General features: G+C 47.0%; 1 protein-coding gene across 2 annotated transcripts in view; it reads left to right on the top strand.

The window, feature by feature from the left end:
* Positions 1-13,279, top strand: part of LOC115442437 (rho GTPase-activating protein 26) — a 42,061-nt gene extending 28,782 nt beyond the window's left edge. Inside the window, exons 6-13 of one of the 2 annotated variants that reach the window (XM_030167467.2) lie at positions 1,120-1,194; positions 1,805-1,880; positions 2,129-2,229; positions 2,462-2,671; positions 3,271-3,386; positions 5,837-6,030; positions 6,418-6,523; positions 13,009-13,279. In XM_030167467.2, the coding sequence (XP_030023327.2) occupies positions 1,120-1,194; positions 1,805-1,880; positions 2,129-2,229; positions 2,462-2,671; positions 3,271-3,386; positions 5,837-6,030; positions 6,418-6,523; positions 13,009-13,264 (1,134 nt within the window). In that variant the 3' untranslated portion in view covers positions 13,265-13,279. Of the gene's footprint in view, positions 1-1,119; positions 1,195-1,804; positions 1,881-2,128; positions 2,230-2,461; positions 2,672-3,270; positions 3,387-5,836; positions 6,031-6,417; positions 6,566-6,932; positions 8,683-13,008 lie in introns of those variants that run through there. The other variant, XM_037447668.1, reaches the window with a different exon arrangement.
* Positions 13,280-13,515: the final 236 nt, after the last annotated feature.

Raw genomic sequence — 13,515 nt, forward strand, 5'->3', positions numbered from 1 at the left:
TTGAATTTTATAATTTAATGTTTTTTTTTCTACTAACTGTTTTTATCATCGCTTAAGCGTTGCTATATTGGCATGTATCGAAATTATCAAATAATAATTTTGAACGCAGAAATCGGAATATGAATCATTCATAATGTTGAATTAAAAATATATTTAATGGTACAGCTAAAGGTACCGCGCTGAGGCCTTATTCTCTATAACAGTGTAAACTTGTGACACAGCCGAGTTACACTATCTTCGTGATATTAGCGTGGAATGGTATTCTGTATGCTAATTTATATTACCTATCTCCATGCGACGCGGTGCGTTATGTGCTTGTTACGCACTGTCAAAATAGGGCATAGAGAATAAGGCCTCTGGTGAATTTTTCTGACTTACCCAGCATAGAATCTTCCAAAAACTGAATCCTCAGAATGGGATGATGTTAAGCAAACACGGTCGTAAAATTAATATCTAAATATTTTTACATGCTGCTTAGTGTGATCTACTGATCCCTAATTAGTGTGGGATACATAAAAAAAAAACATTATCATCATCTTAGTACGTCCGTAGTTTATGTTAATTATAATAGATAGTAGATACATCGCAGTTTTATTAACCAGCGTGTAATATTGTAAGAATTTTGTGTGATGCATGTATCAATAATCTACATTAATTACAATTATGATTTAGAGAGACATTGTTGGAAATTTCTTGGTACTGTGTACCGCAATGAGCAAGCATCGTTCTGTTCCAGTGTGAAGGACGTAGTAATTAGTGATAGTAATGCACATTTTGGACTTGAATATATTAAAGGTGTTACGGAGAATAAGGACGATAGCAGTTAATAATTCGTGTTGCTATAATTTATTAGCAGGCGCTGAACTTCGACGAAAGTTCGCGTTTAGTAATTTAATTTTGTAAATTAAAGTATAACACATCAATTTATCAGACAACTTAGTATCATACCGTCCTTTAAAACAAAAGCTACCATTATAGCATTAAATTATTTCAAAAATAATATGTTACGGCTCCTTTGCACTATGTAACGCAATAGCAATCATAAAAACACAACCATAAGTTTGAAATTACAATATGCATGCGTGTGAGTGTGTGTTTGACCGCCGCGTCCGTTCACAGACGCGGAGTAACTTCGAGGAGACCAGCAAGCAGACGGAGTCGCTAATGAAGAAGATGATGGAAGTCAGGCAGATGGTGAGTACTGAGTTGTTACTGGTAGTGCGTGCAATTTTTGGTTTGTGCTTCTGTTAGTAGCATGTATCGTGATATGTTGCTCAACATAGAGCCTGGTGTACCAAGGCACGAAACATAATGCAAGTCCAAACACGCGACATACATTGACCATAACAATTAACAGCATCACTCGCGTTGAGTATTTTGCCATATATTGTGTGACAATCCCATCTACTAACAATTTTCACATTCTAAAGTTTGACACAAATAGTTAATAGTACTTAGAATGTCTCGGCTAACTAATACAACTGCCTTTAATTTTCTATAACTACTTCGAAGTTAGTCACAAACTTTTTTAACTAAATTTACAGAAGAGATGATCCTCGGTCCTGTTGATTTCTTATTAGAGAGCTGCACCGTAGAATGTTGCATACAGAACATGATAACGAAGGCTAACTTCGTTTGATCGTGATGATGGTGATTGGTCGAGAGGTCAACGCGTGAGCCACGTGTCAGTCTCTCGACCAATCACAATGAGGCGATACGGACTCTCGTGTTGTTTATTATATTCTAAGGGCAGATATTTAGATTTATAAGGGAAATGATTAACGATGTAATATTTGTTTCACAGCACAAAGAAGAGGAGGGCAACGAAGAAGCTCCCGGCGGTGTTTCAAGAGCTGGATATCTTTTTCTTATGGAGAAAAGTAGGTATTTTTTATCTGCTATTTATTTTTAGATTGTGTTGTGTTAAACATTATTGTGGAGTGGATATTGTATACTGATGTTAGTGACAATAACATATTATATTTTAGAGTTTTTACTACATTTTTATGTTAAAAGAATTTTAAAATAACAGTGTAATTATGAAAATGTTACAATAGTAATTTAAAAGATTTTCAATCTTTTTATAGTTTGATATTGTGTTTTAAGTGTTTAATATATTTTTTTACAGAGGCATTCGGCACGACGACGTGGAGCAAGCAGTATTGCACGTACGAGAAGGGCTCGCGGATGCTCTCCCTCACGCCATACAACCAGATCAATATTAAAACGGTACCGTATAACAGGTTTATTAGTTTTTGTGAAAATTAATTTATGTCTAGTAAGAGAGTGTATATTCTGGTTTAGTATTTATTTACACATACACTCAAGTCTTATTTCTTATGACCTATGAAGAGATGCAACTATGGCACGCAGTTTTCACCATATTTTGTTCGTCCCACAATGTAATAGGGCGCAAATATCGGTTTAGTATTGGTTATGGACGTGTGTCCGTGGTGTACAGGGCGGGTGCGCGGAGTCGGTGTGCGTGTGCGGCGCGCGGCTGTGCGCGGAGGCGGCGGAGCGGCGCTTCTGCTGGGAGGCGGTGCCGGCCGAGCGCGAGCGCGCGCCGCTCACGCTGCAGGCGCTGTGCGAGCGCGACCGCGCCGCCTGGCTGCGCGCCATCGACTGCCCGCCGCCCGACCGCCGCCAGCCACCCAACAACACGCATCTGGTACATACGCTCACTCACTCACTCACTCGCTCGCTCAGTCACTCACTCACTCTCTCACTCACTCACTCGCTCACTCACTCACTCGCTCACTCGCTCACTCACTCACTCGCTCACTCACTCACTCACTCAATCATTCAATCACTCACTCACTCACTCACTCGCTTAGTCACTCATTCACTCACTTAGTCACTCACTCACTCACTCACTCACTCATTCACTCACTCACTCACTTGCATCTCACGACTCATGGATATTCCCTTCTTCTGAGTTTTAAAAGAGAGTAAGATGAACATTTTAAAAAATAACCAAAAAACTGTCACTTCATATAAATATTGTTTTGGTAACAGTAACACATTTTCGGTCTAGCCTCCTGTTAAAGAATAAACAATAGTTTAATTATGTCAAAGAGAAGTAATATTCATCACTTGTAATAGAAACAACGACTATTGACTACAATCGATTTTTTTTAATCATAATTAAATTACAAGTCGAGGATGCCGGTCGCCAGATAGACCCAGACGGTTCCTCGCATACGAGAGATCTACCACCAGATTCGACAGTCTTATTAACTTATGAATTACCTTTTCTTTATTCCACAGAAAGTGTCGGGTAACGAGGAGGGGGAGTGCGCGTTAGACGAATCCGGGTTCGCGTTCGTCAAGAAAATCATAGCCGTCATTGAGTCGCGAGGACTTGAGGAACAAGGACTCTACAGGTAAATAAATAAAGATGATATTCTTACAGCATTCAAGAATCAAAATAAATAACAAATATTGTTGCAGTTTAGCCTTATTGAAATTTTTGTGTACCATTGAACGGTGTTTAGACCGTTTTATACCGCATGTATTGACAGTTGACACAGAGATAAGTACTCTACACTTTAAGTTATGTTTTTTTGTGACATTGCTATTAATTAGGGACAGGCGTTGTTTTACGTAAAGCGATTAACTTTACATTAAACACTTATTTGCTGTGTAGTCAGTGTAGTCTATAATTTAATATGGCTTCAGTTCAATAAATATAGTCAAAATCATTGATTCACAAAGTGATCCGAGACCCAGGGGTCCACGGGAGACTTGACGGGGGTCTCCGTTGGCGTGACTAAAAAATGGGGGTTCACAATTCATAAGTGGAGGTCCACGAAAATGTATCTGGTTTTATAGTAAAGAACTAAAATGTTAGCTTGACTTCACCTATCAATGTAATTGTAGGGGAGCCCGGGATGTTACATTTGCAGTTACTGGTTGTCGTCATGGGGACCTATTGTATTGTGAAGATTAGGTCCTACAACAATAAAAGCTTATGTTAAGTTTGCCATTTTAGTGTGGAGGAGAGCGTGTACAATTTTTTAAAAATGTAAAAGAAAATCAGTCACATGGAAATACTCGAGCCCGTCAGACATTCATAGTGTATACGCGCTATGTCTTTCTGATAACCGAGAGATCTTAAGCTGACGAGTAATTAGGCCGTAAAAAGGGATAGAAAAAAGAGTTATTCAAGCGTGTCAGATATTCACAGGGAATGTTAGGTGAATTTAAAAAAGTGTCTTATTGAAATGTCTGACGATTTGGATGCGACCAACAAAAGTCATGACCGATTTTTTTAAATGTAAAAAAAAATTACCTTGAAATACTCAAGTGCGTCAGATTTTTATACAGACTGTTTAACTTAATGTCCTTGTCCCAAATGATAATCTGACAATTATATGGATGAATATTTTATTTTTTTATTTCTGTGTGTAATAATATAATATACATACTTAAATAGGTACAATTCTATCATTTATAGTTACAAAAGTAGATAAAAAATAATTAAAAGAGGTATTTTAATGTTCATCCTCACATTGCCCCATGAAAATCATCAGATTATATTTATTGCCTAATTCTTAAAGGATTTCCTTCAAAATAAACAAAAAACTGTCGTGCTCGAGTATATCGAGGTTGACGTTTTTTTATACAACTTTGTGACTCACCCATTTTTCCTTATGCCACGCTCAAATTGTCAGATTATTGAAATATACACTGTTGTGCATTGTTGCCTTAATCTGGCGCGCTCGAGTTTTTCTGAGGATCGTTTTTTTTTTTACACTTCTGATGGGCTGTCTTCAACGCACGGCCCTATATAAAGAGTACATATATGGTAGGGGTACATAACAAGATACAAGGTTTCTTCCCATATGATTTTCCGACGCGGTCAAGTAATGCGACAAACAGAAAAGACATAACACGCGGACAAGGCGCGGATATATGTCTATTCCGCGTCCCTTTCATACAAAATTAGAAACGTCGCAACGCAAAACATACAGAAAAGACAGGGCGCGGACACGACGTTTCCTCGCCAGCGCCTTATTGTAAAAAATGCAGAAAGTATTGGGCACGGGCGCAAGTGCTGATGGACGGGGGTGTGGGCGGGGTGGGACGCGAGAGCCGCCACTCGCGCGTCGCTGTCACACAAAACAACCTGTCCTTGAGTAGTTGCGATGTGTTTAGAGAAGGAAGATCATCGTATATTAAGTGAAAATGCGGGATGACTATGTATTCAACGTTCAATTTTGTAGTTTAATTGAAAATCATCCAGTTCTCTATAATTATAATAGAGCAGAGTATTGCAATAACTATCTGTATATTAGCGAGATACACCAGTGCTAATAATACATCTTCATCACCGGAAGAAGACATGTTATCGTGTCAAAATCGGACGACTGAAAACCGTCATCTCTGGAGGCGCCCAACGTCACGTCCGTGCTCGTCCCTTCTATATTTTTTAAACAATTGCGACGGCGTCCCGTCCGCGCTCTGTCAGCGCATCGTCCTCGCTCCACGTCTTTTCTGTGTGGCCCGTGCCTAACGCGCAAAATCGCCGCTTGGGCTCCCCTACTATAAACACATAATATTGATAGGGGTCATGAGGTATGGTAACACCAAAGTAACTGTCTAGTCGCCCCCTGTTAAGGCTGGGCGGTAGTGGTAATGTACTTTCTCCGCGAAATTAGAAAAAAAAGCCACCGGTCCAGGAAATATTTTGTAAGCGGTCTATGAGGAAAAAGCTTTGGGAACCTCTGGTTTAAATAAACAATTTTCGCATCAATATTTCTTCATATTATTATAGTTGCTAATAGCTTGCTAATAATGTATAGGTAATTATTAAGAAAGTATTATTTGTCAGGGTGGCGGGCGTCGCATCAAAAGTGTCCCGTCTGGTGTCGTGTTCGCTGGCGGGTCGGCGGCTACCAGCGTCCCTGTCAGACCCGCTGGAGTGGGAGAGCAAGACGCTGACGTCGGCGCTGAAGAGTTACTTACGCGCGCTGCCCGACCCGTTACTCACGCATCATCTGCACGACCGGTTCATCGAGGTGGCCAGTCAGTACAGCCATATTGTTACCTTAGTAATTAGTGTCAGGTTTAGCCGCTATGCTATTTTAAAGCATGTAAGTAGGAAAATGTTGTATTTAGTTTTAAATATGTACCTGGGGCAAAAATCATTACATTTGTGAAGTTTTGTTTCACCGACTTGAAGTTGGTCAAGAGTTATTTTTACGTAATAAGAAACATGCGTATATGAGACTAATGAGATGAGATGGACTCATGAATATCGAATAGTGGTGAAGGTGATCTCGCTTATGTACCAATGTATGAAAGTGCACAGTAGCCGCATGGCACATGCAAGCTGATAGACAACGAGCATCGAGGATTAAGGAGTCGTGTGTATACTATATAGTGTGTGTGACGCGCGGTGGTTGCCCACAGAGTGCGAGCGGCGCGGCGAGCGCGCGGCGGGCGTGGCGGCGCTCGTGCGCGCGCTGCCGCCCGCCAACCGCGACATGCTGCAGCTCGTGCTGCACCACCTGCGCAGGTACGGAGCTGGAGCTTCAACTACATATACATACACATACACATACTGAGCCGTTGCTCTACACAGTGGCGGGCGGCGCTCGTGCGCGCGCTGCCGCCCGCCAACCGCGACATGCTGCAGCTCGTGCTGCACCACCTGCGCAGGTACGGAGCTGGAGCTTCAACTACATATACATACACATACACATACTGAGCCGTTGCTCTACACAGTGGCGGGCGGCGCTCGTGCGCGCGCTGCCGCCCGCCAACCGCGACATGCTGCAGCTCGTGCTGCACCACCTGCGCAGGTACGGAGCTGGAGCTTCAACTACATATACATACACATACACATACTGAGCCGTTGCTCTACAACTGCGACATGTTGCAGCTCGTGCTGCACCACCTGCGCAGGTACGGAGCTGGAGCCACACATACTGAGCCGTTGCTCTACACAGTGGCGGGCGGCGCTCGTGCGCGCGCTGCCGCCCGCCAACCGCGACATGCTGCAGCTCGTGCTGCACCACCTGCGCAGGTACGGAGCTGGAGCTTCAACTACATATACATACACATACACATACTGAGCCGTTGCTCTACACAGTGGCGGGCGGCGCTCGTGCGCGCTGCCGCCCGCCAACCGCGACATGCTGCAGCTCGTGCTGCACCACCTGCGCAGGTACGGAGCTGGAGCTTCAACTACATATACATACACATACACATACTGAGCCGTTGCTCTACACAGTGGCGGGCGGCGCTCGTGCGCGCGCTGCCGCCCGCCAACCGCGACATGCTGCAGCTCGTGCTGCACCACCTGCGCAGGTACGGAGCTGGAGCTTCAACTACATATACATACACATACACATACTGAGCCGTTGCTCTACACAGTGGCGGGCGGCGCTCGTGCGCGCGCTGCCGCCCGCCAACCGCGACATGCTGCAGCTCGTGCTGCACCACCTGCGCAGGTACGGAGCTGGAGCTTCAACTACATATACATACACATACACATACTGAGCCGTTGCTCTACACAGTGGCGGGCGGCGCTCGTGCGCGCGCTGCCGCCCGCCAACCGCGACATGCTGCAGCTCGTGCTGCACCACCTGCGCAGGTACGGAGCTGGAGCTTCAACTACATATACATACACATACACATACACATACTGAGCCGTTGCTCTACACAGTGGCGGGCGGCGCTCGTGCGCGCGCTGCCGCCCGCCAACCGCGACATGCTGCAGCTCGTGCTGCACCACCTGCGCAGGTACGGAGCTGGAGCTTCAACTACATATACATACACATACACATACACATACTGAGCCGTTGCTCTACACAGTGGCGGGCGGCGCTCGTGCGCGCGCTGCCGCCCGCCAACCGCGACATGCTGCAGCTCGTGCTGCACCACCTGCGCAGGTACGGAGCTGGAGCTTCAACTACATATACATACACATACACATACTGAGCCGTTGCTCTACACAGTGGCGGGCGGCGCTCGTGCGCGCGCTGCCGCCCGCCAACCGCGACATGCTGCAGCTCGTGCTGCACCACCTGCGCAGGTACGGAGCTGGAGCTTCAACTACATATACATACACATACACATACTGAGCCGTTGCTCTACACAGTGGCGGGCGGCGCTCGTGCGCGCGCTGCCGCCCGCCAACCGCGACATGCTGCAGCTCGTGCTGCACCACCTGCGCAGGTACGGAGCTGGAGCTTCAACTACATATACATACACATACACATACTGAGCCGTTGCTCTACACAGTGGCGGGCGGCGCTCGTGCGCGCGCTGCCGCCCGCCAACCGCGACATGCTGCAGCTCGTGCTGCACCACCTGCGCAGGTACGGAGCTGGAGCTTCAACTACATATACATACACATACACATACTGAGCCGTTGCTCTACACAGTGGCGGGCGGCGCTCGTGCGCGCTGCCGCCCGCCAACCGCGACATGCTGCAGCTCGTGCTGCACCACCTGCGCAGGTACGGAGCTGGAGCTTCAACTACATATACATACACATACACATACTGAGCCGTTGCTCTACACAGTGGCGGGCGGCGCTCGTGCGCGCGCTGCCGCCCGCCAACCGCGACATGCTGCAGCTCGTGCTGCACCACCTGCGCAGGTACGGAGCTGGAGCTTCAACTACATATACATACACATACACATACTGAGCCGTTGTTTCACACAGTGGCGGGCGGCGCTCGTGCGCGCGCTGCCGCCCGCCAACCGCGACATGCTGCAGCTCGTGCTGCACCACCTGCGCAGGTACGGAGCTGGAGCTTCAACTACATATACATACACATACACATACTGAGCCGTTGCTCTACACAGTGGCGGGCGGCGCTCGTGCGCGCGCTGCCGCCCGCCAACCGCGACATGCTGCAGCTCGTGCTGCACCACCTGCGCAGGTACGGAGCTGGAGCTTCAACTACATATACATACACATACACATACTGAGCCGTTGCTCTACACAGTGGCGGGCGGCGCTCGTGCGCGCGCTGCCGCCCGCCAACCGCGACATGCTGCAGCTCGTGCTGCACCACCTGCGCAGGTACGGAGCTGGAGCTTCAACTACATATACATACACATACACATACTGAGCCGTTGCTCTACACAGTGGCGGGCGGCGCTCGTGCGCGCGCTGCCGCCCGCCAACCGCGACATGCTGCAGCTCGTGCTGCACCACCTGCGCAGGTACGGAGCTGGAGCTTCAACTACATATACATACACATACACATACTGAGCCGTTGCTCTACACAGTGGCGGGCGGCGCTCGTGCGCGCGCTGCCGCCCGCTCAACCGCGACATGCTGCAGCTCGTGCTGCACCACCTGCGCAGGTACGGAGCTGGAGCTTCAACTACATATACATACACATACACATACTGAGCCGTTGCTCTACACAGTGGCGGGCGGCGCTCGTGCGCGCGCTGCCGCCCGCCAACCGCGACATGCTGCAGCTCGTGCTGCACCACCTGCGCAGGTACGGAGCTGGAGCTTCAACTACATATACATACACATACACATACTGAGCCGTTGCTCTACACAGTGGCGGGCGGCGCTCGTGCGCGCGCTGCCGCCCGCCAACCGCGACATGCTGCAGCTCGTGCTGCACCACCTGCGCAGGTACGGAGCTGGAGCTTCAACTACATATACATACACATACACATACTGAGCCGTTGCTCTACACAGTGGCGGGCGGCGCTCGTGCGCGCGCTGCCGCCCGCCAACCGCGACATGCTGCAGCTCGTGCTGCACCACCTGCGCAGGTACGGAGCTGGAGCTTCAACTACATATACATACACATACACATACTGAGCCGTTGCTCTACACAGTGGCGGGCGGCGCTCGTGCGCGCGCTGCCGCCCGCCAACCGCGACATGCTGCAGCTCGTGCTGCACCACCTGCGCAGGTACGGAGCTGGAGCTTCAACTACATATACATACACATACACATACTGAGCCGTTGCTCTACACAGTGGCGGGCGGCGCGCGTGCGCGCTGCCGCCCGCCAACCGCGACATGCTGCAGCTCGTGCTGCACCACCTGCGCAGGTACGGAGCTGGAGCTTCAACTACATATACATACACATACACATACTGAGCCGTTGCTCTACACAGTGGCGGGCGGCGCTCGTGCGCGCGCTGCCGCCCGCCAACCGCGACATGCTGCAGCTCGTGCTGCACCACCTGCGCAGGTACGGAGCTGGAGCTTCAACTACATATACATACACATACACATACTGAGCCGTTGCTCTACACAGTGGCGGGCGGCGCTCGTGCGCGCGCTGCCGCCCGCCAACCGCGACATGCTGCAGCTCGTGCTGCACCACCTGCGCAGGTACGGAGCTGGAGCTTCAACTACATATACATACACATACACATACTGAGCCGTTGCTCTACACAGTGGCGGGCGGCGCTCGTGCGCGCGCTGCCGCCCGCCAACACGAGACATGCTGCAGCTCGTGCTGCACCACCTGCGCAGGTACGGAGCTGGAGCTTCAACTACATATACATACACATACACATACTGAGCCGTTGCTCTACACAGTGGCGGGCGGCGCTCGTGCGCGCGCTGCCGCCCGCCAACCGCGACATGCTGCAGCTCGTGCTGCACCACCTGCGCAGGTACGGAGCTGGAGCTTCAACTACATATACATACACATACACATACTGAGCCGTTGCTCTACACAGTGGCGGGCGGCGCTCGTGCGCGCGCTGCCGCCCGCCAACCGCGACATGCTGCAGCTCGTGCTGCACCACCTGCGCAGGTACGGACCTGGAGCTTCAACTACATATACATACACATACACATACACATACTGAGCCGTTGCTCTACACAGTGGCGTAGCGTGGACTAATATAGACGTGGGTGGAGTCGCATCAGCGAGTCCCCTTTATTATCGTTCCCAAGAATTACCCAATAAATTAATCTTACCAAACATGCATTTACACGACACATCTATTTATGATACTATAAAAATATGAATGTGCGAACTTTTGTTTTGAGTTGCAAGACGAGCTTGCCGTTGGCCTGGTAAGCGATACGACCGCCCATAAACAGCAACTCCTTAAATTACAAAGTATGGTTTAGTATCCCACTGCGCTCGCCATGCTGAGACATGAGATGTAAGTCTTACCATGTACAGTAGTTACACTGGCTACAATGTCCTTTAAATCGGAACACAACAGTTCTTTATAAAGTGTATAACTAGTAGTTATAGTAGGGGAGCCCAAGCGGAGATTTTGTGTGTTACTTGAGCGCGTCAGAAAATCGTATGGGGAGAAAACTTGTACCCTATAATGTACCCCTACCGTATATGTACTCTTTATATAGGGGCTTGCGTTGAAGGCAGCCCGTCAGATTATTAAAATAACAGTGCTCAGAAAAATCAGTTATTCGAATGGGTCAGATTAAGGCAAGGTAAGTTAAGTACATACCGAACATTGCATATTTCAATAATCTGACGATTTGAGCGTGGCATAAGGAAAGGGTTGAGAGTCAAAAAATATAAAAAAATAAAGTGTGGAGCGACGAATAAGATGAATTCAGTTAGGATGAAGTTTAAAATACTTCTTTTTAATATTGGTTATGTACTTTTGTATCAATATATGATAGAATTATATATTTGTATATGTAGATATATTATAATATTTTATTACACCGAGGAATAAAAGAAATAAATAAAAAAATCTAATTATCGGATTAAGAATATTCCTCCATATAATTGTCAGATTATCATTTGGGAATACTAGGACATAAAGTTGAACCGTCTGTATCAAAATCTGACGCGCTCGAGTATTTCCAAGGTGACGTTTTTTTATAACTTTGAGACTCACCCATTTTTCCTTATGCCACGCTCAAATCGTCAGTTTATTGAAATATGCAATGTTCTGCATGTACTTAACTTACCTTGCCTTAGTCTGACGCGCTCGAATAACCTTTTTTGTCTATCCCTTCTTACGGCCACTCTCCCCTAATTACTCGTCAGATTAATATCTCTCGGTTATCAGAAAGACATAGCGCGTATACACTATGAATGTCTGACGCGCTCGAGTATTTCCACGTGACTGATTTTGTTTTAAATTTTTTTAAATTTGTACACGCTCTCATCCCCACTAAAATGGCAAACTTAACATAAGCTTATTTTCGTTTTAGGACCTAATCTTCACAATATGGTCCCCAGGATGCTTTAATAACTGCAAATTTAGCATCTCGGGCTCCCTTACTATTATGTTTTGTTTTTATCTCTAGTTCAGGAAAGTGACGAGTGTGACCAATACTTTTTTAGGATTTTGATTAAATTAAAAAATAAATAGAGATTTGAAATCTGGTGGCATTGTATCTAAGGAGGCCTTGCGAGGCCCCTTTAAGTGCGAGCCCATGGGTAAGGGCCCACTTCGCCCACGCTTAGCTACGCCACTGGCTCTATATTCCGTCCCGTGGATTGGCGGATATTGCTATTTTTTCAACGTTTATTTATTTTTTATTTTTTTAATTACGTGCACGGCAAATAGATCCCACTACACCTGATGGTAAGTAAAGTGAAGTCAAATAGAATATTGACCGACGACAGATCAGACCCCTCAGTAGTCGACACAATTATTCTGACCTGTTGGAATCGGATATACACAGGCTGATCCCGGAACGCGACACACTTACAAAGGGCGCTATGGCGGGTTTTAACACCTTGTTCAATGATCGTTATCCGAACGGATCTTAAATATATCCTGCCACCAGCAAATTGTTCCTTTTTAACAAGTTTCAAAAGATATACGTAAGCCGTAATATTTATATCTTTTACTATACGGTGTGATCCAAATATACATTTTTAATAGAAAATCAACAGAGAGCACACACGTCATCTGATGGTAAGTGACATCTCTTATCCTGGACAGTAAATCAATTGTGTGCTTCTGTTATGAACTGTTATGACATTTGATACTCCCTACCTTTTTTATGCCATCATCAAAATGATATAATGCGTGACCATCCTGTATATAAAAATGTCATTAACAGCGTGGCGGCAAAGAGCGACAAGAACCTGATGTCGGAGTCGAACCTGGCAGTGTGCTTTGGACCGACGCTGCTGCGGCCCGAGCGCGAGACCGTCGCCTCCATCCTCGAGCTGAAGTTCTACAACGTGCTGGTGGAGACGCTGCTCGAGCACTACGGGGAGATCTTCGACGCGCCGCACCACGCCGCTCCCGCGCATAACGGAATACTCAGGTCAGGCACTCAATACTGCATGAGATATATAGAGATAGGAGTGTAGTGTAGACCAATGAAGGGCGCGAGGGGCTGAAAAATTTCCTGATTAAGGCAACCGAGTGCCCATCCTTAAGTATACTCACAGCTTGCTGAGCTCACTAGATCCATTATTTGATAGGACTGAACTAACGGCCTTATCAATAACACATTCAAATCTCGCACGCGGCGTGAATATTAATTTTTTATCCAATAACCCGTACAATTTTGAAATATTTGACTTGAAAATTTTACCAAGGACTTAAGTCCAAGTAAAAT

This window comes from Manduca sexta, chromosome 7, assembly GCF_014839805.1.
Source record: "Manduca sexta isolate Smith_Timp_Sample1 chromosome 7, JHU_Msex_v1.0, whole genome shotgun sequence".
In the NCBI taxonomy this organism is placed as follows: domain Eukaryota; kingdom Metazoa; phylum Arthropoda; class Insecta; order Lepidoptera; family Sphingidae; genus Manduca; species Manduca sexta.